The 25,445-nt window shown below is 49.6% G+C and overlaps 8 protein-coding genes across 8 annotated transcripts; 6 read left to right on the top strand and 2 right to left on the bottom strand.

Moving 5' to 3' along the window:
• Nucleotides 1-3,170: 3,170 nt before the first annotated feature.
• VTN77DRAFT_1818 (uncharacterized protein) lies at nucleotides 3,171-3,962 on the bottom strand (the record flags this gene model as incomplete). The annotated part of the gene is made up of 1 exon (XM_069417591.1): nucleotides 3,171-3,962. The coding sequence occupies one exon, from the start codon at nucleotides 3,960-3,962 to the stop codon at nucleotides 3,171-3,173; it is 792 nt and encodes a 263-aa protein (XP_069279923.1).
• Nucleotides 3,963-4,066: 104 nt separating this feature from the next.
• VTN77DRAFT_1817 (uncharacterized protein) lies at nucleotides 4,067-6,233 on the top strand (the record flags this gene model as incomplete). The annotated part of the gene is made up of 4 exons (XM_069417590.1): nucleotides 4,067-4,383; nucleotides 4,450-4,617; nucleotides 4,674-5,386; nucleotides 5,449-6,233. 4 exons carry the CDS (start codon nucleotides 4,067-4,069, stop codon nucleotides 6,231-6,233), a joined length of 1,983 nt encoding a protein of 660 aa, XP_069279922.1.
• A 607-nt stretch (nucleotides 6,234-6,840) lies between these two features.
• On the top strand, nucleotides 6,841-8,127 carry VTN77DRAFT_1816 (uncharacterized protein; the record flags this gene model as incomplete). The annotated part of the gene is made up of 1 exon (XM_069417589.1): nucleotides 6,841-8,127. One exon carries the CDS (start codon nucleotides 6,841-6,843, stop codon nucleotides 8,125-8,127), a length of 1,287 nt encoding a protein of 428 aa, XP_069279921.1.
• A 124-nt stretch (nucleotides 8,128-8,251) lies between these two features.
• VTN77DRAFT_1815 (uncharacterized protein) lies at nucleotides 8,252-9,958 on the bottom strand (the record flags this gene model as incomplete). The annotated part of the gene is made up of 7 exons (XM_069417588.1): nucleotides 8,252-8,278; nucleotides 8,329-8,451; nucleotides 8,509-9,074; nucleotides 9,135-9,350; nucleotides 9,410-9,548; nucleotides 9,607-9,768; nucleotides 9,845-9,958. 7 exons carry the CDS (start codon nucleotides 9,956-9,958, stop codon nucleotides 8,252-8,254), a joined length of 1,347 nt encoding a protein of 448 aa, XP_069279920.1.
• A 340-nt stretch (nucleotides 9,959-10,298) lies between these two features.
• Nucleotides 10,299-12,386, top strand: VTN77DRAFT_1814 (uncharacterized protein; the record flags this gene model as incomplete). Its single annotated transcript, XM_069417587.1, has 7 exons — nucleotides 10,299-10,435; nucleotides 10,494-10,757; nucleotides 10,821-10,945; nucleotides 11,032-11,076; nucleotides 11,144-11,291; nucleotides 11,353-12,284; nucleotides 12,343-12,386. 7 exons carry the CDS (start codon nucleotides 10,299-10,301, stop codon nucleotides 12,384-12,386), a joined length of 1,695 nt encoding a protein of 564 aa, XP_069279919.1.
• A 552-nt stretch (nucleotides 12,387-12,938) lies between these two features.
• On the top strand, nucleotides 12,939-17,521 carry VTN77DRAFT_1813 (uncharacterized protein; the record flags this gene model as incomplete). Its single annotated transcript, XM_069417586.1, has 5 exons — nucleotides 12,939-13,322; nucleotides 13,378-15,093; nucleotides 15,144-15,695; nucleotides 15,747-16,487; nucleotides 16,541-17,521. The coding sequence occupies 5 exons, from the start codon at nucleotides 12,939-12,941 to the stop codon at nucleotides 17,519-17,521; spliced, it is 4,374 nt and encodes a 1,457-aa protein (XP_069279918.1).
• A 369-nt stretch (nucleotides 17,522-17,890) lies between these two features.
• VTN77DRAFT_1812 (uncharacterized protein) lies at nucleotides 17,891-20,002 on the top strand (the record flags this gene model as incomplete). Its single annotated transcript, XM_069417585.1, has 9 exons — nucleotides 17,891-17,943; nucleotides 18,047-18,228; nucleotides 18,348-18,430; nucleotides 18,487-19,031; nucleotides 19,105-19,255; nucleotides 19,317-19,382; nucleotides 19,444-19,552; nucleotides 19,611-19,826; nucleotides 19,881-20,002. 9 exons carry the CDS (start codon nucleotides 17,891-17,893, stop codon nucleotides 20,000-20,002), a joined length of 1,527 nt encoding a protein of 508 aa, XP_069279917.1.
• Nucleotides 20,003-20,598: 596 nt separating this feature from the next.
• Nucleotides 20,599-23,106, top strand: VTN77DRAFT_1811 (uncharacterized protein; the record flags this gene model as incomplete). Its single annotated transcript, XM_069417584.1, has 6 exons — nucleotides 20,599-20,684; nucleotides 20,893-21,038; nucleotides 21,103-22,071; nucleotides 22,130-22,237; nucleotides 22,716-22,844; nucleotides 22,910-23,106. 6 exons carry the CDS (start codon nucleotides 20,599-20,601, stop codon nucleotides 23,104-23,106), a joined length of 1,635 nt encoding a protein of 544 aa, XP_069279916.1.
• Between the last annotated feature and the right edge of the window lie 2,339 nt (nucleotides 23,107-25,445).

Genomic DNA, 25,445 nt, shown 5'->3' with positions numbered 1-25,445 from the left:
TTTTCAAAGAGTGAACATCTCGAAGCTCATCCAGATGTACGAAACGGGCGAATTGGGACCGTTGACGACGGGCTACATCGTTTGGATTCGCGATGGCCAAGTCATGGACCATGAACGCAGTCAAGTAGACGATCTTCCAAAGGGGTCTGTTATTTGGGCTGAGGTTTGTTTGTGATCTGATCGATTGACTCTGTGTCAGTGATGGGCTCAGCTAGCTGATCATTACATACTTTATTGCATGTAAATCTTTACTCATTCAGGTTTTTAGGGAATTTGTCAGCAATGATGCAATACAGTCATACAGGTAATTAATTAAACAGGCATGATTCCCCAGTTGCGATGTTTTAATAAACTGGAGTAAGGAAGTTCATCAGATTCACTATAGTAACGGTCTTAGCTGAGATAAAATCAAACCCTGCTATGACCTACTTCACCATCACCATATTATAAAAACATTAAGTTCTGTTTTGCACACAGTCACGTGGGTGTAAAAGCAACAGATATAGGCATACCACACTAAATTAATTCATAAAATCTGCTTAGCCCCTATTAGCAAGAGATATATATCTATATCAGGCCATTACCAAGGGATATGCATTAGTGAGGAGACAAATATTACTAAGGGATAATAGTAGGAACTATAGCAACGAAATAAATATAGGTAGGGAGCCCGCCTGGAAAGTAGATAATAATAATAAACACTGCCTAATACAAGAAAATGGTGAAGAGAAAAAAGTCTACTTATACAGTACGTACTGTACCTAGTCCTGAGGGCCAAGAGTTCAGGCGTAGAACAGGTATTTTCTCTTCAAAGTTCAAACCAGTCGAGCAAAGCGAGACCTGTAAGGCTTGTAATCGACTAATGAAGTATATACGATCTATGTCATGGCTTCGACGACAATAGAAGAACCAGGTAAAAAGAAAGCAGTGAAAAAGGAGCTGAGCTTTGCCTTGGTTGCATTCCTGGACGGTTAGTTTACCTCCCCTTCAAGCCTTTTTACGAGTCATGACGCCGATAGAAGAATTCCAGCAGGGCTACGCAGGTATTGCGAAGCTGAACGATAGTGTCAGTATAAGTTACTGGCCAAAAGCGCTTTCTTATCGTCAGTACGTCAGTAAATCTTCCACATTGAGCTTCGACATATCTTGGAGCCAGAAGGTGGTGAAAATGCCCCGGACAAATGATGATCATGGCCACCAATGAGGAACGTGACGAACGTGACAAACGCCTAGTATCATAAGCATCTGCCAGCGCCGTGAGATGTGACGTCGCGCAGCGTGCAGTTCAGCCCTGAGTTCCCCTCCTTTTTCTTTAAACCTTCCCGAGGTTCCCCAAATGCCGACGCAGTGTATCACCAATCGACTCGAGTTCTTTATAGAGACAAGGTTCCCCTGGAGAAGGGCATCAGGGCTTCGGCTAGACTCGCCAGACAATCCTGCCTTGAAGATGCTGTCGAAGAATCATACGAGCGAGAATGATAGCTGGCAGTGAAGACATTTTCATCGCGAATAAGCAAGTTAACGTAGAATAAAACGTTCAGATGGTCGAAGATCGGATCTGATGAATTCGTCATCCAATTGCAGAATCCGCATGCGCACTCGAGTGGAGGATTCTTTGGCAGACGAAGGACGTAAAAGTAAGAACTTGCATACCACCCCTCTGAGCCATGGTGAGGGGACCTTGTTTGTTTTCGTTCCAGCAATGTCAGAGTTGGCGACTAGGGATGGTAGTCACAGGACTTGCTTCTAAGCTGAACCATCATCGCGAGAACTGGTGGCTGGATCAGGCCACTGAGGTTCGTGGGTAAGCACAAACTATTGTATGCAGCCAATATTAATAAGAAATTATTAATAATAATAATCAATTAAACCAAGGCAAACAGCCCATTCGACTCCACACCTGCATGACCTGTATGCTGTCCTCGTACAGAGAGTGCAGCACGTGGGAGGAACCGAGATTCGCCTCAGCGGGCCTGTCACTTCCAGATTCGTCTAGTGATCAATCCACTGGTGACACCTTCAGCAGAGTTATCAGTAATATTGACAGGAGTACAAAGTAGCTACCGGATATGGCGATCCCAGTGTCAGGCTCGAGCAAGGCGGATACCTAATAATATCGAAGATGGCGCTGCAAAGATCCATCCAGACCAGGCTGAGCGCCATGACAGCACATGGTTGACCGAGCCGATGGATGGCAGGACAAGCTCAGTCCCATGGGAGCTGAGTACCTAGGCATTATTAATTAGTATTAGTACAATAGCTACCTAGGTAGGTACATGAAGCACCTAGTCAGGTGGCCGGCTTTGAATACCCTTTCTGGGTCTGCAGCGGGTATCTCCGTAAGCCACATGCAAGTCGATCATCAAATCAGAATCCCTGGGAGCTAGAATCTGCAGACCAAGGCTTTTTTTTTCTCTCCCTTTTCTTTAGTCCCCAGACTTCAGAGTACAGAGTCTGGCCGGAAACAAATCTCAAGTCAGCCTTGGGTCGCTCCGCACAGCTCTCTGGTCACTGGAGGGCGTTATGTCTTTCTTTCCTAGGAGGGAAAAAGAAAAAAAAATCCTTCATGGACGGCGACGTTCTGGAGCGTGGCATGGGAATGCCCGCTCACTGGCCAAGGGTTGGCGTTTTGACCGCTGAGCCAAAATCAACTGCTGTCCTGGTCCATGGGCAATTCAATAATAATAGTAATCGTCGGATAGACTTTGAAGACCTTGCAAGTCGAAGTCTGTTTCAAAGTTTTCAACAGACAACAGAACTCACAAACAAATCATTCCACCGCGCCCATCCCGTTTGGATGCTGGGAAAGAGGACGCTTGGAGATCAACTGTTAAATGAGATCGGAAGATAAGTCGCGATCCTACTGTATGTAGTAACTTGAAACAATGCCAGCCGCAGATGCCTTGTCCTGAAACCCTGATCGGCGTGAGGATCGAGTCTGCCTTGTCCAACCAAGTTCACGGCAGCTCACCCCTTAAGTCGTGACGTCTGAGCCTTGCCGAACTGCATCTTGGGAAGGAAGCTAGAAGCATCAAGGAAGCCATTCGTATGCAAGGGTCGAGCATCGAGAATCGATATGCATGCGTCGTGCGAGTGCGTGCCGGGTGGGTCTCCACCGACCACATGGGGGTTGGATTGGCCTGAGCGGATTGAAAGCAGCAGACAGGCAATCATCTCCGGGGGATCAGGGATCGCTGGTTGGCCCGCGGCGAAGAACTCCGTAATGGAGGGTGCCTTCCTGAAAGTAACGTGGAAGGACGCCGAGAGGTGGTATGAACCGTATGATTATGGAAGGTGCAAATGCGCGGGTGCCGCGCTCGTTTTAGCGGCGGAGCGAGCAATGAGGACGGCACTCTGGCACACGTGTGCGGATGGCGGCTCCGGATTGGTGCGCGGCTGCTCCCCCGCGCCTTTCCGCTTTCCGCTGCGGCCAAAGGGCTTCCCTGGCCGGACCCCCCGCCATGCAGGACATGGCGGGCCAACGTGCGACCAGATCGAGCGCCCCAATGTAGCACAAAATTTGCTGTCTGGGCGCTTGAAGCGCTGCCATGGTTCTCGTTGGCCCATGCAACGCTGCTGCTAAACTCGGCCTGACCGTCACTGCCTATCGGCCTCCCGGTGGAGCTGCACCAGGCCACGCCCCCTCTCGCCAGCGCCCCAAGCGACATATCAGCGCTCCGGATGCCGCAACGTGCATCAGTGTCGCCGTCACTGCCGGAGCACGCCCGCCGTTCTGCCCTTCCAATCCAGCAGTTCGGGCGAAGACTTTGCTCGAGCGCCCTCGTGTCGTGGCAGCGCGCGACGAGGTACTCCGTATATAAAACTCCCAGCCCAGATCTCTTGTCAAGCCTTGGCCTTCTCGTGCGCACTTCTCTTGGTCTCTCGACCTTCCTTGGCTCTCCAAGCGTGCCGTTTGGTGACCAGCAACCAAGCCGACCAAGCACGCCACAGCTTCTGGGCATCCTCGTCGTAGGTGTCTGATCGCGAGCTTGATTTTCCTTTCTTCTCGAGAGGAAGAGATCCCTTCTGCCAAGTCGATCGATCGATACATCTCTCTTGGTCGATCATGGCCGACGCTGGTCCTAACCCCCCTCATGGGCCCGACATGACGGGCACCCACCCGCCGTTCGAGGACATGAACGTGCACGAGAAGGACGCCTTCGACAAGCTCATCCGTCCCGATGACAGCTACACCCCCGAGGGTGTCTATTGGGCTGATCTCCCCATCCTCAAGCGGATCCGATTCGTGACGTCTTACGATGCCGCCGAGACTCGTCGCGAGCTGGGAACCATCTGGGAGATGATCAAGGCCGACCCCCTCTCTCCCATTTCGTACTACTTCAAGAACATGGTTCTCCCTGGTGCCGGTCTCGGTCTGGAAGGGTTCGTGAGGATGATTATTATTGTTATTAGCGTGGTCGATGAAGAAAGATACTGACAACGGAATAGTTACGTCCTGTTCTCCATTGGTAACGTTCAGCCTCTCCTGTCGGCTGCTTTCCCCGCCTGCTGGAGTAAATACGAGATTTGCAATGTCAACTGGATCAATGCCATCGGCTATCTGGAAATCGCTGGTATCATTGTCGGACAGATTCTCGTCGGTTTCCTGGGTGACTGGTACGGGACCCCTTCTCTCTCTCATCATACATCGCTGCTAACCCATTGGAAACCAGGATTGGCCGTCGCTGGGGTCTGATTCAGGATGCCACCATCATGTTCATCGGTCTGCTCATGCTCACTGCCGCTTGGGGTGTGACTCAGAACGGCTGGGTTATCTGCTATGCCTGGTCTCTGTTTTTCTACGGTATCGGTGTCGGTGGTGAATACCCCATGACTGCCACCGCCGGTATGGAGAACGCCGTCGGCTCTGGTAAGGTCTCCACCAAGGAGGACCGTCTGCACCGTGGTCGCAAGGTCACCAGCGCTTTCTTGATGCAGGGTTGGGGTCAGTTCCTCAACCAGGGCCTGCTGATTATCCTGCTGCTTTGCTTCCACCACGGTTCCGGTAACCCCCCCTACTCGACGGTTGCTGCTCAGTGGACCTACCGTGTTTCCTTCGCCATTCCCGCCGTCGGAACCCTGTGGCTCATCTACTACCGTGCCTACCACATGAAGGCCGCTAGCAGACAGCTCAATGCTGCCAAGAAGAAGGCCTCCGTTACCGGTTATGACGTTGAATCCCTGAAGCTGACCTTCAAGCACTTTGGTTTCCGTCTCCTGGCCACCGCCGGTGGCTGGTTTGCCAACGACGTCTTCTTCTACGGTAACAAGCTGTTCCAGGGCCAGTTCATTTCCGTCCTTCTGCCCGGCTCCAAGTCTCTCATGCCCAACTGGCTGTACAACTTGCTGAACGTCGGTGTGTCGCTCGTTGGTTACTACCTGGCCTGTAAGTTGAATTCGCCTCCCTTTGATCTTTTTTTGCCCTCTCGCCTGACCCTTGGTATCTAGCTTTCCTGATCGACAACAAGCTGTATGGCCGCAAGTGGATGCAGCAAATCGGTTTCCTGATGGACTTCATCCTGTTCATTGTCCCGGCCTTCCACTACAAGTACTACACCTCGCCGGAGCACATCCAGTCTTTCCAGGCCATGTACTTCCTCAGCTCTTTCTTCAACCAGTTCGGTCCCAACGCGGTTACCTTCATTGTCGCTGCCGAGGTCTTCCCGGCTTCTATTCGTGCTACAGCCCATGGTCTGTCTGCCGCCGCCGGTAAACTTGGTGCTCTGATGGCCGCCATCCTGTACGCCTACATCCCCGTGCAGGAACGTTTCCACATCGTTCCGTGGTTCGGTCTGGGTGGAATGCTCTTGACCTTCCTCTTCCTCCCCGACACCACCGGCTTGGATCTCAAGGAACAGGAGCGCCGTTGGTGGTACATCCGCCAGGGTCGGGAGCAGGACTACCATGGCCCGGCTGTGCACCCCAAGCACCTTTCCCTGTGGGAGCGTTTCCGCGGTCTCGGCAAGCTCTACGACCCCGAGCTTGACTACAAGATGAAGGTCGAAGAATACCGTGCCGAGTGGGAGGCTGCCATGAGCAAGAAGCTCACCCGTGAGGAGGACAACCTGGAGGATGACACCGATGAGACCCTCCTCGAGGGCCACGTGCACGAATACTTCCACCGTACCAGCCCCATGTTCCGTGGCATGGAGAAGAATGAGAAGAACGGCGCCCATAACTTCTCGTCTCTCCCCCCGGCTGCTTCTGAAACCACTACTACCAACGAGAAATAAACTGGCCGTTGTTTTTTTCCCCCTCCCTCATCGAGAACACCGCCCTGTCAACCGACACTGACACTACCGAAAAAAAGAACTGGTCTCTCTCCTATTCTTTTCTCCGTGTCTTTTTATTATTTTTGTGTGTCGGTTTGGGGGATGAGTGAACTATTGCTGGCATTAGACGAGAGTGTGATGTAATCTAATATTCGCAACAGCATCTGCATGTGCATGCATGCTTGTTGCTGGCTGGATACCCTCTTTTCAAACTTAGATGTTTCCTATCTGTGGTTCCTCGCTCAAGAGTCAATTGTAATATAATGAGAGCATGTTACCAGAAAAGTAAATGTACTGATGCTTTTGTGTAGTCTTGCTTTCTAGTTACTGAATCTTTGGCCCGCAGTGGTGGGGCCGGCTTCTTTCCAACCAACCACCGATAATCAATCCATCTATCTATCATCCATCATCGATTCTCGTCTTCGTGGAGAACCTAGTTAGGTAGGTAACCCTTCAAAAAGAGAGAACCGCAAAAAAAAAAGTACGGAAGAAGGATTGGGGAAAATAAGATTGAACCGAAGCAATTACATACATAAAATCCAAAGTCAAATTCAAAAGTCGTGACGCCATGCCCATCTTCGCATTTGGCTCCAACAGTTCCGGCCAGCTTGGCATCGGCCACCTCGAAGACGTCTCTGTGCCGACGAGATGTCTCTTTTCTACCGAAGGAGGAGAAGGCAACGACGATGACGACCAGCAACAGACTCAACTAGGCAAAGTCGTCCGCATCGTTGCAGGCGGGAATCACACTGTGATTCTATTCGACAGTGGTGCCGTGTATGCGGCGGGGTGTAATGAGAATGGGAGATGTGGTCAATTCAGCTCCTCCTGTCGTTCAGGATCGAAGGAGGAAGATGAGGGGGGCAAACACCAGGTTCCCCAATCCGAGAAGTCGGGAGAAGAAGAATCACCGTCGTCGCTACTAAGTTTCAGACGAGTGATCCTATCCCTCGAAGAAGGCAAAAGAAAAAGAGTCATCAAGCGCTTCCGTGCCGTGTCAGCAACATGGGAAGCCACTTTCCTAGTTCCTGCCCGTGACAACGATAACGACGAAGACAATGGTGACGATGAAATCTTCGTATTGGGAACGGGCACAAAAGGGGAATTGGGGCTTGGCCCGACGCAAATCGACACGGCCGCCGGGCCAGCCAAAGTGCCGAATTTCCCACCCCGCGGGACACGGATTGCTGCTCTTGCGAGCGGGATGGGTCATACGGTCGTTGTTCTCTCTAACGGGGAGGTCTACGGCTGGGGAGCGGCGCGGAAGGGCCAATTGGGGCGATCAGTACTAGCCGCGCAGAAGAAGATCGTTTGGGCGCCGGAGAAGATCGACGACGATAATATCTCGTTCCCGGCTACGGGTGCAGCCTGTGGACGGGAATTTACCATCATCACGGGGCCCAGAGAACGGGGCGATTTTGTCATCCTCGGATCATCAGATAAATGGAATATCTTCTCTGGTGCGCCTCAAACCGTTAGGGGAGGCTCTGTATCTGCCAGTTGGCATGGGATCTATGTACACGAGTCTGATTTATCTGTCAAAGCCTGGGGTCGGAACGACCGTGGCCAGCTTCCTCCACCGAATTTCCCCAGGGCCGCGCAGATAGCGGTTGGAAGTGAACACGTTGTTGCTCTGTTGCCAGATCAGACTGTGGTGGCGTTTGGATGGGGAGAGCATGGCAATTGCGGCCCTGAAACAGATGCACAAGGCAATGTCAATGGGAGGTGGAACCAGATTCCACTTGCAGTTGGTGAGGATGCCAGGATAGTGGGAGTCGGTGCTGGCTGTGCTACGAGCTGGATCATTACATCCTCACAATCAGACGTGCCCTCAGGTCCTGTTAGCGATGTATGATCTGACAGTCCCAACAGTAGGATCAACAATCACACCAGCAGCTCCTGCACAGCTAACCGGACTTCACGAGGTAATTGCGCTCGAGGACCTGACAAGAATGTCATGATTGATGAGATATCAACTCTCAATCAAAGAGGCCCAGGTCACGGACCTATTCAATGTCAGCGCATATACCCTAATTATAACGACGTTCATCCATACCTGTGATATGCGCTGTGTTGGGGGAATCGCAGGCTCATCTTCAACTGTCGCTCTCTCTTGCCGATTTTCAGAAGCTGACACAGGCTCGTTGTCTCGCCCTCCCGGGCTTGCCTTAAATACTCCCTAAAACTCAATCGTCAGTGAAAACTGAGCCATTCCAGTGGAGAATGGTAAACAAACCGTGTCGGCATTAACATCCCAACCGAGCGTATCCTCTGCATCTTCCTCATAGTTATGCTCGTCCCACTGTCTGTCATCATCTGCTGGGACGAATAAACTATCGAATTCTGCGTATTGAGAAGGCCGTGATGCAGCGCTCGGCGGCACTTCTGGTTTTCGAGCGGCAGCCTGAGCAGAAGGCTGAGCAGACCGACTTGGAGGGGGGGGCATCTGGTCCCTTGCGGAAGTATTCTTGGAAGAATTCACCGAGACAGGCTGTTGTGCCGGTCTGGCAGATAGCTGTGATGCTGCTCGTGACGAATTTTGCGTATCGTCGTCGTCGACCTCTCCTCTCGTCATCAAAGTGAACTCGCACGTGATCCCTTCGGCTTCATAGGCCAACTGCAAGGGACGGCAGGGACGAGTATATCTCGCAGTTATACTCGTCTTGACTGTCTCCGCATGGATGACGGCGGCTTTGAAATCTTTGACGTTGATGGCGACATGAAGGCCGTCCTCGACCATGAATTCCTCGAAATCCTTGGCATCTATAGCAACTGACGTGTGAACTGGTTGCTTCAGAATTTCTAGAAAAGATAGGTTAGCCAAGAATAAAAAAGCATAGAAAAAGAATAGACTGAGACAACCTTTTCCCTCGGTCACCTTTGTGGTGAAGCTGGTGAAAACAGCCTTTCCACCGTCAGGATAGATATCTAATTGCTCTGCAGAAGGGCTGAAATGGTCGATTATTTCCCGCAGAAATTTGGATTCAATTGTCCACTGATTTCGCGATCTTGATCTGTCAAATACTGCATGTTGCACGGCGGCAGGTTCATAAGTAAGTTTGTATGACTTTACGACACCTGCCGAGGGTGAGTTACACTGTTAAATAAAACTATACAGGGGCAAGGTCAATTCATACCTTGCCCGCATATCATCTTAATGACCAGTCTACACTCAGCTTGATCGGGCGTATCATGGAGCTCAACATCACAGCGTTCAATCGCCGTGTCCTTATCCCGCGACTCAGCCGTTCGACCTTTGAAGACTGAGAGCAGAGCCTGGATTCAGTCAGACAGGAGGAACATCGTCAGTCTCGAAAAAGGAGAATAGACATACTTTGAGGTAAATTTGACAGGAGAACCGATCTGCAGACTGATTTCTCGCCGCGACATTTGTATTCCTCCTGAGACTGAAGGAGAACCGAGAAAAGAACTTATCCGCATCGAATACAAATGCAGCATATGCGGTTTTTGTCGTGTTCAAAGCACTCAACCGTAGCTTTTGGATGGCCATTTTTTTTCAGCAAACAAGATAAAAATGGTCATTGTATGCTTTCGATAGCATGAAAACTTACGAGGTCATATTCAGCCTCTATGGAGACGCTCTCGCTGAATTTCGAGAGACAAGACAGTGCATCGTGCAAGCGCACCAACGCGCCGGGATCGAGAGAAAATGATAACGTGGCCATGGCTGTACTCGTATTCTATCAAATCATGCAGGCCAACAAGGGCTACTTGAAAAAAAAACACTTTTCTAATATGAAATTTGTTCTGTTCAATTTTAAATTGACGCGTGGGATAAGCAGTTCTCGTGTTGTCAGTTGTCAGTTTTTGCAGGACGGCTTCATGTATACGGCCCGCTTATGTCATCACCAATAAGACGCGTCCCGCGACCAACTCCATGAACGTCATTTCTATATGCGCAGGAAATCCAGGATAAGCACGGTAATTAATTGCTTCTCTATTGATTTTGCGAGTTTTACGCCCGTCTAATTCGTTTTGATCTGAGTTGGGAGGCAGTGGATAAAGATGGCGTTGTCTTTACCCGGCGACGTCCTCTATGTCATCTTGGACTTCCTGAAAGCTGAAAGGGATTATAACACCATCTTTCAATGCGCAATGTCTTCTCGATGGCTGGCGGAACCAGCCTTGTCCGTGCTGTATCAGTAAGAAAAACAGGAGCATATGTTGAAGCTGGATTCTCGCTGAATTGGAGGAATATAGGTTATATGATACCTCCCCAGTGACGGGGGGTGGAACGGAAGATGAGCAGCTCAGAACTAAGAGGACTGCTGGCACCACGATGATTGCTGGTATCAAGAGCGAACAAAATTCCATTATTCGCAAATGGGCGCTCATGTGGCGATCCATTATTCTGTCCACCTTTGATAGGACGTATCTCCCTTACTACCGCTATATTCGCTATCTGGATCTCGAAGATCTAAAACATCTTCTTAACGATTCCGGTTTTAGGGGACAGATCAGAGAGTAAGTACCGAACTCAACCAATTGGTCTTTTATCTGGCCCTTTTTTTTTCTGATCAGTGCTAGTGAATTCTTTTCCGGTGAGATTGGTGATTATGTCTTCCGTGACTATGAACCGAAGGGGAATAAGAGGCTACGATCATCGAAAACTTCTCCTGACACGATTTGGATTGTTCAGAAAGTTGGATCCGGTCAGTTGCTTTTTTTTTCTGGAATATAAGTTCTGCGTCTTTCTGTCACTTACATGTGCAGCTACAGCTTTCTAACTACGATACAGCAATTACGAAAAAGGCGAAATCGATAAAAGAGTTATCAGGAGAAAGTAAGACATTTTTGTTTGTCCTCGAGTCGGGCACCTGAATGCGTGCTGAACGTCTTCGTACCATCAGTTCCTCCATCAGCCCTCACTGAATGGATCCGTGAGTTGCCTGAGCTGCAGGCACTGTCCCTGTGGTCCGGTAACTCTTTGAGCCAGCACGCCGAAGATGAGATCCGTGCCCATTGCCCGGAATTCAAAAAGGTTGCGCTGTTTCGATGGTATGTCTTGCAGTGTTAGATAGTGCAGTGTCCTTCCGTTGACTTTTTTGTCCCCTGATAGGTCGGACAGTGCTTCGGAAACCGCAGAGTCAGAATCTGAACGATTTCTGAAAGGGCTGCGCCCGAATTCCTTGGAGTATTTCGAAGTGATCAGTTATTCCCATTTGGGACCGCGCTCTATTCAAGCCATGGGTTCACATCTTGAGTCACTCGTCGAACTGAAATTAACGAGTCTCCCGCTTAAGGCTATCGCAGAACTACCGTCTTTAAGAGCACCTCCAGCTCTGAAAGTTCTGGTATTGACGGACTCTCTTCCGGAAGTTAGGAATGACGAATTCTACAAGACCGTGTCCGATGTCGCAGAGTGGATGTGCAGTTGTAAGAGCCTTCGACGACTGGAGCTCCGAAGATTTCTTGACGATCCTGTCCTGCTTTCCAAGGTCCTTATCGATGACAGGGTCCGCCTGAACACCCTCTATGTTGCAGGGTACTCAATGGAGGGGGCCCGGGCTTTCCACGAAGCTCTCGCGTCTCAGCCCTCCTTGCAAGTTCTATCCCTCCAAGGGGAGGGAAGCGAATGGCCTCAGGACCAAGCCGTGCTCGTACAGGCGCTAGGACAGCTGGGCGAACTTCGCGAACTTGAACTCAAGGAGATTTCGGAGAACTTCACTCCCGATCATGTCATGACCCTCACGCCGTATCTGCCTCACCTCGAGCGGCTTTGGATAAGTGGATATGATTTCAACGACGACGTCTGGAACTCCTTCCTATGTCTTCCAAGGCTACGGTCCCTAGTCATTCATGCTTTGAGCGATTTCACAGCCCAGGGGATTCTTGATTTCATTTCACAGCTGGGTCCCGGCAATCGGGGATTTTACTTGTCGATCTTGAATGCGATCTCGGACACCAGTATTACAGAAGAGGCCCAGACCGTCATCCGAGATACGCTCGCGCATAACTTGAATGGCAATTTCGATTTTGGCCTGGCACGCGGTATGAAGCTTGTTCAGATCGTATTCATAATGTAGGTATGGAAACTAACTGGTCGCAGAGGAGTACACCGACTCAGAACTGGACTCTGATTTTTCTCGGTAACGAAATGATACAAAATCAATCACCACCAAACAGGCGCAAAGACGGGTTGTTATGTTGGACTGCTTATAGATGTAAGGCTTCTAGAAAATAATTGAGGGTAATTACTGTATGAGAGATCGGGACTGTAACGGTGACGAAAAGACGTTTGTCTTCAAATGATATATTGGATACCTGGCTGTTAAGCACATATTCGGTTGTTATGCATAATAACTTTGAAAATTTCTGCACGATACTTGCTGATGAAAAATTGTGCACAACAAGCAGGAATTGTAGAATTCAGGCACTGGCAAGGTGTAACGTTAGGTTATGGCAGGTAGTATTAATTACCGGGCAGTTACCCAGTTGGGCCAATTATCGGCCTTAGCGGGAATAACGCGTGGGAGTCGCGTCAGATACCGCCTGCTGCGCGTCCGCATTCCTTCGCGTTCGATTACCGGCCTCCGCCCTTCCTCCCTACAGCTACACATTGCAACCCCTCAGCCAAAAAAAAAGGCTTATTCTCTATCTTCGACTAACTAACGTATGAATTCTTAATTTTCCATCCATCTCTCAATGGCGGCTGCTCGAGCGAAGCTTGAGGAGCTGAAAGCTCTCCGAGCTGCCGGCAAGAAGCGCCTCTCAACATACGAAGTGGAGGATCAAGGCGCGATTTACGATGAAGTCGACGAGGAAGGCTACAAAAAGGTTGTTCGACAACGTCTTGACGAGGACGACTTCGTCGTTGATGACAATGGCGAAGGATACGCTGATGACGGCCGTGAAGTCTGGAATGACGACCTGATGGTCGACAGCGGCAGTGACAGCGAGGAGCTGCCCATAAGAGGCAAAGCTGCGAAGAGAAAACGTGAAGAAGAGAAGCAGAGAAAAGAGAAGATCAACAATGGCATTTCGCGGTATTTCAGCAGTGCTGCTGCCGCACCGGCTCCCAAACCAAAAGTATGCAGTACCCTGACGGTCCTAGGCTCTTACAAGTGACTAACCTCAAGTGCAGCCTGTCACAACGGCTGAAGATGAGGCCTTCATGGCTGATCTCTTAGGTGAAGTCGATTCCAACATCATTCCCGCCCGTGTACCAACAAAAAACGTGGTCAAATCCGAAACGCGACGCAAAGTTCGAATACTCTCGCCGCCGTTATCCGAGTCCTCACGCACCCCAAAAACAAGTGGGAGAAGCAAGGTTGACGACACACCAGCAGTATCGGTCAAACAAGAGTCTGATCTTGACCTCGAAGATGATGGCCTCCTTCCTGGCGGTGATGATGAGAATGCCCCCATGAGCGATCCCATTATATCCTCCCCTGTCACCAAAGCAGTCGAAAGAAAGACCTCGGTTTCCACCAAGGTTGAAGCGGAGGAGGATGACGACGAGGAAATGATGGACGTCGCTCAAGCCACCGGGCACCATGACAGTAAAGCCGCCAGCGTTAACATGACGGGAAGCCGACCTCCTCCCAAAATCAAGAAGGAGCCTTACCCGTCCCCTACAAGCTCATCCCCCCTCAGAGCTACGTCAGATGCAGTTGATGCGTCGTGGAACGATGTCACAAGCAAACTCAACGTCCTGAGTAGCCCTGCCACGGAAAGCCGTACCTTCGGCAAACTGCGAGCGCAGGACGCGGTCGAAGAGGATGGCAGCGTGCGGATGTTCTGGCTTGACTATACCGAGGTTAACGGCAGCTTGTGTCTGTTTGGGAAAGTCAAGAATAAACAGAACGGATCGTATGTTAGCGCATTTGTCAAAATCGACAATATCCTGCGAAAGCTATATTTCCTTCCTCGAGAGTATAGACAAAAGCATGGCAAAGACACGGATGAAGAGGTCGACATGGAGGATGTGTACCGTGAGGTCGATGAATTGATGTCCAAACTTAAGGTCGGAATGCACAAGATCAAGCCATGCACTAGAAAGTATGCTTTCGAGTTGCGTGACATTCCAAAGGAGGCTGAGTACCTGAAGCTCCTATATCCATACGACAAACCAGCGTTGCCTATGGATTTGAAGGGCGAAACCTTCTCTCATGTCTTCGGCACAAATACGGCACTTTTCGAACAATTCGTTCTCTGGAAGCATATCATGGGTCCTTGTTGGCTCAAGATTGAAGAAGCCGATTTTACTGCGGTCGACAATGCGTCGTGGTGCAAGTTCGAATGCCAGGTTTCAAAGCCAGCGCTGATCAACCCTCTTCCCGACTCCGAAATGGAAGCACCTCCATTGACTCTCATGAGTCTCTCCTTCAGGACTCAGCTCAATGTCAAGGAGAATAAGCAGGAAATTCTTGTGGCGAGCGCTCGGGTCTACGAGAACGTTTCTCTCACCGACACAACACCACCCGAGAAACTCCCATGCAAGACCTTTACTGTGATGCGGCCTGTGGGCTCTGCATATCCCTTGGGCTTTGAGGCTGAGACTCGAAAACGGCGGGGCACCTACATGTTGGAGAAAAATGAGCAGCTCCTTCTCAGTAAATTCCTGGCACTCTTCGAAAAGATGGATCCCGACATTCTTATGGGTCATCAGCTGCAGGAAGTGGATCTCGGCATCCTGTTGAACAGGATGAGGGAAAAGAAGACCCCTGGTTGGCATCGTATTGGCCGCTTAAAGCGTGGCGAGTGGCCAAAGAACTTCAATAGAGGTGGAGGCTTTTTCGCCGACAGACATCTCATCGCTGGTCGATTGCTGTGTGATCTCGCGAATGACATGGGAAAGGTGAGTCTTCAGACAGCTTGACAGAACGCTTCTTCTGACTATTTTTTTAGTCCCTGATGTTAAAGTGTCAATCCTGGAGTTTGACAGAAATGTGCCAGCTCTACCTGGGCGATGACAATCAGCGCCGTGACATAGACAACGACGTTGCACTGACAACCTGGGCGACGACAAAAGAGGGGCTCATGAACTATGTCAGCCATTGCGAAGCTGACACTTATTTCATTGCGGCGTTGGTCCTGCGCCTTCAGATGCTTTCTCTTACCAAGGTTCTTACCAACCTCGCCGGCAATTCCTGGGCAAGAACCCTCAGTGGAACTCGTGCCGAAAGGAATGAGTACATTTTGCTTCATGAGTTCTACCGTAATAAGTACATTTGCCCGGACAAGCAGCCAAGGCAGCAAAAGACCGAAGAAAAGATCCTGGATGGTGACGAGGAATCCGTTGACAAGAAAAAGAAAGACAAGTACAAGGGTGGTCTTGTCTTTGAGCCCGAAAAAGGTCTCTATGACCGATATGTTCTGGTCATGGACTTCAACAGTTTGTATCCAAGCATTATCCAGGAGTACAACATCTGCTTCACGACAGTAGATCGAACAGAGACGGTACGTCAATAGTTTCACTAGATCTCGCGATTTGCGCTAACGTCCAGACAGGCTGAGAACGAACATGAAGAAAAAGTGCCCGAAGTCCCCTCGCCTGACCAAGAACAAGGCATCTTACCTCGCCTCATTGCGACCCTCGTCAGTCGCCGGCGAGAGGTGAAGAAATTGATGAAAAACAAGCGTGCAACTCCAGAGCAGCTTGCTCTGTGGGACACGAAGCAGTTGGCTTTGAAACTGACTGCCAACTCTATGTACGGCTGCTTGGGATACACTCAATCCCGCTTCTACGCACGCCCCCTCGCAATGCTTACGACTTTCAAAGGTCGTGAGATTCTTAGGAGCACCAAGGAGCTCGCGGAGTCGAAGCAGCTCAAGGTCATATACGGTGACACGGACTCGGTCATGATCAACACTAACATGGACAATATCAGCGATGCGCTGAAAGTGGGCGAAGAGTTCAAAAAATCGGTCAATGAACGTTACAGGTTGCTAGAGATTGACATTGACAACGTCTTTCGCCGTCTTCTTCTCCACGCCAAGAAGAAGTACGCTGCGATCAACATTACCGAGGTGGATGGCAAATTCGTCGACAAGCTGGAAGTCAAAGGATTGGACATGAAGAGACGTGAATACTGTGCCTTGTCCAAGGAAGTCTCATCCAAGCTTTTGACTGAGATTCTTTCCGGCGAAGATTCGGAACTTGTCCTCAACAAGGTCCACGACTATTTGCGTGATCTAACGACTAAGATGAAAGAATATGCGATTCCAGTACAGAAATATGTCATTTACACGGTAAGCGATCCAACGGAATCACAGCCATGGCACCTGACCTAACATTGCACTAGAAACTTTCCAAACGGCCGGAAGAATATCCCAATAAAGAGACGATGCCTCCGGCGCAGGTCGCCCTCCGAGAAATCGCTCGCGGGAAAACGGTTCGGCCAAACGATGTTATTTCGTACATCGTCACCACCGGTGACTCAGAGACAGCTTCTCTTCCCCCCGCAAAGCGGTCGTACACCCTTCAAGATGTGCTGAAGCCCGACTCTGGATTGAAGCCCGATGTGGAATATTACCTTTTGAAGCAAATCTTCCCGCCAATCGAACGACTTTGTGCACCTATTCCTGGTACCGATGCCGTTCGTCTAGCCGAATGTTTAGGTCTAGACGTCCGCAAGTATCAGATCAACACCTCTCATACGAATAATCAGCAAAACGCAGAGATCTGCCCCTTGGAGTCGCAGATTCCGGATTCTGTGCGTTTTGAGAATGCAGCCCGTCTGACTCTTCGGTGTCGATTCTGCCATGAATCCTCCATCTTCGAGGGTCTGGTCAAATCCGCCAAGATGTGCACGCCGCACGGCTTGGTGTGTCCGAACCAGAGCTGTGCTAAGCCATTCTCAGTCGTCTCCATCGTCGCGCAGGTCGAGAGTCAGATTCGTGCCCAAATATCCAGATACTACGAAGGCTGGCTCGTTTGCGATGACGCTGCTTGCAGAAACCGGACACGGCAGATGAGTGTCTACGGTCACCGCTGTCTGGGTCCTCGTGGTCGCGCAGAAGGCTGTCTGGGCCGAATGACCTACGAGTACACGGAAAAGCAAATGTACAACCAGCTCCTCTATTTTGCGAGTCTCTGGGACGTGGACAAGGCAATTGCTGCCGTCGAGAAGGAGACCAGCGATGAGAAGGACAGCATCAAAGCTCTTGCGGAGTATAACCGAACCAGATTCAGGACGGTGAAAGAGGTCGTTGACGGTTACTTGAAGAAGTGTGGAAGACAGTGGGTTGATATGGACACTTTGTTTAGTTTCATGTTGGTGTAGTTGGGTAGTATGATGATGGGTCTTTTTCCTGGGTTAGGCATAGGACGAAAGTTTTTGTATATTTTGATTCATTGCATGCGAAAATTCCGCTTATGAGGCATGGCATGTTCGAATTCGTCGGTTCTGGATAGCTAATGAATACTTCGTGAGGCAAAAGATCGCATCTGCATGTTGTGGAGCCGTATGCTGTCCATCATGACATGCGATGGGTTTTGTTGAGGTCCGGTCCTTTGGACCCGCAGCGCCATCGGCTTTTAGGTAGAATCGCCCACAAGTGCTTTATAAAATAACCTGCGTTTCCTATTGCCACGTGGGCCGCTGTACATTGAAATGCAAGCCATTCCAAAAACATTGGTTAGCTAGATCAAAATGACTCCTCCAAGAGTTCTCGTGATAGCGGGATCTGATAGCTCGGGTGGCGCGTGCGTATCCCAAGATCCCCCCTCCAAAGAGAACCCATCCTTCCCCCCATCATCCAAGACAGATTGATTGCTGATACAAACAAATTATTACGTCCGAGAACAGCGGCCTCGAAGCAGATCAGCGGGTACTCGCCGCGCATGGCTGCTATGCGCTCACGGCGACAACGGGCTTAACTGCCCAAAACACCCTGGGGGTGCAGGACATTCATATTGTCCCGCCGGCATTCGTGAGAAAACAGATTAAAGCTGCGCTGGAAGATATCGGGGCAGATGTCGTTAAGCTTGGTAAGTTTTGAACGCAGATGTCTTCCACGTTGCTTTAAATCAATCAAGTAGAGGAGACTTTTTTTAAGCCCTCACTCTGTCCCATGGCTAACATGACGTTTCCTTCTGCATTCTCCAAGGCATGCTGTCGTCCGCAGAGACAGTGGACATTATTGCGGAGGCCTTTGCTGATCATGGAGTCTCGACTGTTGTATTGGATCCGGTATCTTTCCTGTCTTCTGATTGTATGTACTGGATGTATTTTAACCCTCGCCAAAGGTCATGGTGTCTACCAGCGGATCGCAATTGCTGCCGCAAAATGCGGTCCAGGGTCTGCGGACGAAACTGCTCCCTCTGACTACAGTTTTGACACCCAATATCCCCGAGGCAAAACTATTGCTCGAGAATGCAGGCGTTGCATTTCAGGAGCCCCGAGATGTCGAAGATATGATTTCACTTGCCAAGCAGGTTCATGGCCTGGGGCCGCGGAATGTCCTGCTCAAAGGTGGCCATTTGCCGTTGACAAGAGACCGCAAAACGGCTCAGAATGCCGAAGAGGCGCAAATTGTCATTGACGTGCTTTACGACGGGGAGAAGGTGACGCTTCTTGAAACTGATTTCCTGACGTCCAAGAACACCCACGGCACCGGATGCTCGCTTGCATCGGCCATAGCAGCGAATCTCGCATCAGGGAAAGATCTCGAACGAGCGGTGCGTGCCGCGGTCAGGTTTGTTGAAGCAGGAATCAAAACGAGCGTCGATATGGGACAAGGAAGCGGCCCGATTAACCATTTCCATTCGTTGTATTCGCTTCCTTTCGCTCCGTAAGGGCCCATTCCCTGCGTCTCTGTTTCACGTATAAATTTATTGTACTGTGTTTGTGCTAACGTGAGCTAGTGGACGATTTTTGGAATATGTTCTCGACCGTCCTGACGTCAAGCCCGTATGGAAGGCTTTCACCGAGCATGAATTCGTGACCGGTATAGGGAACGGGACGCTCCCTGTGGAGAGGTTTAAAGATTATCTCGTCCAGGACTATCTCTATCTCGTATGGATCAAGTTTAATTAAAAGACTCAGTAAATAAACCGCATGGCTGACCGAAGTTTAGGTTCATTTTGCACGGAGCAATGCCCTAGCTGCGTACAAGGCTCGGACTATGGAGTCTATAGCTGCTGTAAGAACCAGGTTCCTTTTCGATAATTGCTATTCGCTGGTGCTCACATGTGTCATGCTAGTCTGCCAAGATTGTCCTCCATATTAACAAAGAGATGGCTCTACACATCAGTTACTGCGAGTCATTGGGCTTGTCAAAGGAGGAAATGGAAAGGACTCCTGAGAAACAAGGTATGTATTTCAGACGGTCCTCGATTGAGAAGAGCACTGACACCATTGTCTTCCACAGCCTGCACTGCGTACAGCAGATATATATTAGACATCGGCCAATCCGAAGACTGGCTTGCCTTGCAGGTGGCCCTCGCTCCTTGTCTGATTGGATATGGGGCTATCGCAAGGAGACTCTACGATGACGAAGACAGTGTGAGGGACGGTAACAAGTTCTGGAAATGGGTTGAGAACTACATCGCAGAGGACTACACCGAGGCAGTCAGAATCGGATCAGGTATGTGCATGTACGAGCGATTCCCGGTTCACGAGCCAGCTAACTCGATTCTAGAGCTGCTGGAAGAACACATCAGGAGAGTCTCGCCCAACCGCCTGGAAGATCTCATCCGGATATTCATCCGCGCAACCGAACTGGAGATCGGTTTCTGGGACATGGAACTGAGTGGCAAATAGAGAGATTTATCAGACCATATTCTCCAATTATAGGAAATACTCCTCCGCCACCTAGAGATACTACTGAAAAAACAGTACGATAGCAATAGATATTGTAAAGCTCGATTTCTGGGAAAGCTATATAATTGGACCTTATCAACCCACTAGCAATAATAATATTATTAAATATTCGAAATTGAAGCCAGTGAATGCAGATAAAAAGTTCGGTTCCAAAGTTTGGGAATTACTATTATTCGCAGCTCGGCGGTAAGCCGGTGGCCACCGCTAAGTTTTCCCGCCCGCTAAACCGTTCTGGAAAAAATTTTCTACCAGGAAGGGAACCAACTTACTTTAAGTAGTTGTTTGCCGCCTGGCTCCTTCCTGCCTGCCTTCACTCCGTTTTTTCTTCCCTTCACCGTCCGCTTTTCTGCGCCTCGTCCTCCTTCCCACCGTCGCCTCTCCTCTCTTTCTTCCTTCATCTCTCGTATTCCGCTGGTGGACGTGGTTAGGATCAGATAGAGGCTCTCTGTTTCCTTCTTCCCTCCCACACTCCTTGTGTTTTTCTTGGTCGTTACTCCGTCTCTTTTCGGGGTGGTCACTACTGAAATAACCACATCATGGCGTATCACGGCAGCCACGGCCACGGTGGCCACGGCGGCTACAGCTCTCGCGACTCTCGCGATTCTCACGGAGGTGGCTACAGGTATGCGCTGATTTTTTTTATTCTTCTCAGCGATGTTTCACTTCCCCCTCGGGGTGACACGGTGCTGGTCCAGGCGATGGATTTGACCGCACAGCAAGGCTTCTACTGGCTGGCTGTCGCTTCGCCATGATTCGCATCGCCCCGCCCGGGAATCTAGCTTGTCTATCCCCCTTTCTTTCGGGAACAAATGCTAACATACCATCATCAGGGGTCACCACGGTGGCGGCTACTCGAATGGCTATCATGGAGGCTCCAACGGTTACGGCAGTGGTCATGGCGGAGGCTACGGTGGAGGTTATGGGGGTGGTGACAGGATGTCCAACCTCGGTGCCGGTTTGAAGGCTCAGGATTGGGGTGAGTTCAATCTTCTGAAAATACCGTCACCAGCTGTTTTCGTTGCTAACGTTAGCTTCATCAGACCTCTCCACCTTGCCCAAATTCGAGAAATCCTTCTACAAGGAACATCCCAATGTGACCAACCGCTCTAGTGCCGATGTCGAGAAGTTCCGTCGGGAGCATCAGATGACCGTGCAAGGAAGAAACGTTCCTCGACCGGTCGAGACCTTTGAAGAGGCTGGCTTCCCGCAATACGTCCTGTCGGAGATCAAAGCTCAGGGATTCGAGCGTCCTACCGCCATCCAATCTCAGGGCTGGCCCATGGCGCTCTCGGGACGCGACGTTGTAGGAATTGCCGAAACGGGATCTGGCAAGACCCTGACCTACTGTCTTCCGGCCATTGTCCACATTAATGCCCAGCCTCTTCTCGCCCCTGGCGATGGTCCTATCGTCCTCATCCTGGCTCCCACCCGTGAGCTGGCGGTCCAGATTCAGACCGAAATCAGCAAGTTCGGACGGTCATCTCGTATTCGAAACACTTGCGTGTACGGTGGTGTCCCCAAGGGTCCCCAGATCCGTGACCTCGCCCGTGGTGTCGAAGTGTGCATCGCCACCCCAGGTCGTTTGATTGATATGCTGGAAGCTGGGAAGACCAATCTTCGCCGTGTTACCTACCTCGTCCTGGACGAAGCTGACCGGATGCTCGACATGGGTTTCGAACCCCAGATTCGTAAGATCGTGTCTCAGATCCGTCCTGACAGGCAGACCTGCATGTGGTCCGCTACTTGGCCCAAGGAGGTCCGTCAGCTCGCACAGGATTTCTTGCATGACTACATCCAGGTCAACATCGGATCCATGGATCTGTCGGCTAACCACAGGATCACGCAAATCGTTGAGGTTGTCTCGGAATTCGAGAAGCGTGACAGGATGATCAAGCACCTGGAGAAGATCATGGAAAACCGTAACAACAAGATTCTCATCTTCACTGGCACCAAACGTGTCGCCGATGACATTACGCGCTTCCTCCGCCAGGATGGATGGCCGGCATTGTGTATGTTCTATTGCGCCTACATTCTCTTCTTGTTTCCATACTAACCACATTTTTCCAGCTATCCATGGTGACAAACAACAGAATGAACGAGATTGGGTTTTGAACGAGTTCAAAACTGGAAAAAGCCCAATCATGGTTGCCACCGATGTGGCTTCCCGTGGTATCGGTATGATGACATGCGATTCCCCCTTCCCTTATCCCCCCCGTCCCCCTCCCATTCTTGAGTCCCTAACCCGTATTGACGTCGTGTGACAAATGGCACGATGCCTTGCTCTCTTAAAACATGTTGGTACGCAGGACCTGTCCAGGCTTTCTCGGGTCTGCTTCATGGTTCTCATGCCAGGAGGACCTTGGACTCACAGTGCAGTGTAGCCGATGTTGCTTGTATGATTCTCCTGCTCTACCTCTGGAACTTTGACAGGTAGAGCCGTGGGAAGTCTTATTTGAACTTGTTCAAAGCTGCATTTCCAAGGTTGCTCCCGGACCGCGATTATTGCCAGCCCATGGACTTGCCACAGAAAGGATATTTGATGAAGAATGTCCAAGAGAGTGATGCATCAAGTCTCACGCGACTGAGAAAGGGCCAAGGCCACGTTGCTTGACAACTGTTGCTCTGTTTGCTAACCTATAAACTTTTCTTGAAGATGTTCGCGACATCACTCATGTGTTGAACTATGACTATCCGAACAATTCGGAGGATTATGTTCACCGGATTGGTCGAACTGGCCGCGCTGGGGCCAAGGGCACTGCGATCACCTTCTTCACTACTGACAGTAAGTATCCGAATTTTCCTTTCTTTTTGAGAGAGATGACAACTGCTGACAACCTCCACTTGCAGATGCTAAGCAGGCTCGTGACTTGGTCACCATCCTCAGCGAGGCTAAGCAGCAGATCGATCCGCGCCTGGCAGAAATGGCTCGCTATGGCGGCGGCGGTGGTGGTCGTGACCACCGCTGGGGTGGCGGCCGTGGCCGTGGCCCTCGTGGCTTCACGGCGTCGAACGCAGCACCCCTCGGCCCCAACCGACGCTGGTAAAAAAGCAAAAACAAGTTCGTATCTTCCTAGACGGGGTTTAGATCGTCTCCGGGATTTTGACGTAATGTTTCGTTTCGTATCCCACGCGACATCAGAACCACCACGTGGATGTACGTTTTCTTTCTTCCGGCACAGGCGGCGTTTTATCGGTTTCATGATAGACTGCTATTGCGTTTACAGTACATTTACAGGTTCTTCCAGGACTTGAGAGATTGTGGGTTTGTTTCCCAGTTGATACTAGATTTTGCAGCTGGCTGTCGATTCGTTTTCTTTTCATCACTGAGTTATGCTTGAACACGTCGGCTATCATCTCCATCTTATGGGTTGTCAAATAACAGATGCTTTGCGTCCTTGGACCGGAGGAGCTCGGTTGAACATCACGACGGTGGCAGGCCGTGGTCATGACGATTTGGGCTTCTTGCGGGCTTGGGAGTATCTCGCATTCACCCTCGTTTGTTGCTTCGAGTAACGTTATTAGGTATGCAATAGCCAGCAGGTTAGAGTAATTACATGGATTTAAAAACACTGCTTGTTAGACTGCGCTGTTGTCTCGCATGTAGGTGTATTAGTCGTTTCCAATGGAATCTGCTAGCGTTTGTTCTCTGGTAACATCACGGCATGTACGGAGTACCCCGTAGAGCGGATATAAAATCGCTACCAACCCGCTTCGCTTGTCTTTGGCAAGGTTGAGCTCAACCGTCAACTCATTTACAGCAATGAGTAGGAGAAGAATCGAGGTTCTCGACAGTCTCCGAAAACAATTATAGTACTGCACTACATGTATGTACATTGTTTCACTTTCCCATTTATTATTACCTAACTTTGTTGCAACACCAGCCAATCTCCATCATGGGGCAGGCTGCAGTTGACTTGTGACAGCTCAAAAGGGCAGCATGCATGCATCGTGGGAACAGAACCATGTGCATGAGACAGAGCTGACGTCCAATCAGTAAATACCCTGGCAATCATATGGGGTGCATAGCAGATTTATGTATTATTGTGGATGCAAGGTAGCAACCAGGCCAGCATCAGTTATTATCAGATGTATTTGGTATGTATGTACAGAGTACCCTGTACTCTGTACTGTATAGTAACCTATTGTCATGACAGAACCAATACAGTAAATTAGAAATGGCTTAGAACACGGCAAAGCTCTCCGAAGTGCAGTGTGCAGTTTCCAGGGTGTATGCATGCATGGATGTATGCATTAGCACCACAGTCCTCGAGTCTCAGTCAGTCAGTCGGACACTCCTTCCCCCCTCACTCTCCAAAAAAAAAAGGGATTGCAAACTTGTGATCTGATTGGCGATGTCTCCGCGATAGCGGAAAAAGTCATTGGTATATCTGCCAATAGAATGTCTGACCAACACTGATACAACACATTGCGAGTCAACACACCCTGTAACATTAGATCAGGTAATAGCCTCTATGGAGTAGTTGCGAGTCCCTACCTAATCTTCATGCGGTCAGTGAAAAGGAAGGGGGGTTGGGGGGCAAGGAAGAGAGAGGGGTGAAGTCATACCGCTTATGCCTGAGATCAATGAACAGTGAACTAACTGAACTACTAGTAGGTTGAGTTGAGCAAGCAGACAAATAAAATAATGAATGAATGGGTGAATAGCTAGGTGGTTGGTGGGGGGAAATACAGTACTACAAGTCTACTAATCTATCTGAGTGAGCAAAAAAAATTATATATTATCCAATCTTGTCTTGATAACATAAACGCCCAACCAGCTATGTAGTGCTTTGGAGAGAAATAAAAAGCAATGAAGAAAAAAAAAAGCAATAATTATGAATTACATTTACTCCGTACAGAAGACTGTAAGTAATCTCTGTAACCTCTATACAGAAGAACTGTCATGTTCTAGGTATGTTGTTGCTAGCTAATTATTCCTTCATCTTGCATATTTATGATAACATTATTACTATTATTAGTTAAATCTTGTCTTGATTACATTAGCACCTATCTCCAGCGCTTTAGAGAGACAGTAAAGGGAAAAAAAAATGATTACGAATTGTATCTACTCTGTACTACTGAGGACTCCCATAAGTAATCTCTGTACAGAGTACAGTAGAACTGACTGTCCTAGGGTATCTTGTCACTAACTAAATAATATTGCATATGCATGATGTTATTGATATATTATTTTTTTTTAATTAAATAATTTATCTTGCAGCTGCATGCTACATGCTGCATCCTGTATAGTACATACTGTACATCCATGCTGCAATTCTCTTTCAATTTAAATAATCTTAATAATCCAAAAATCCGGATAATATTATATTTCATACTGACCCGTTGCTCAGGAGTTCACGAGTTTGCTCGTCTCTTGTTTCCT

This window comes from Rasamsonia byssochlamydoides (genome assembly GCF_041956645.1).
Source record: "Rasamsonia byssochlamydoides strain NRRL 3658 unplaced genomic scaffold VTN77scaffold_14, whole genome shotgun sequence".
NCBI classification, from domain to species: Eukaryota; Fungi; Ascomycota; class Eurotiomycetes; order Eurotiales; family Trichocomaceae; genus Rasamsonia; species Rasamsonia byssochlamydoides.
Note: the sequence above shows the minus strand (reverse complement) of the source record. Positions and strands in the feature narration are given on the sequence as shown.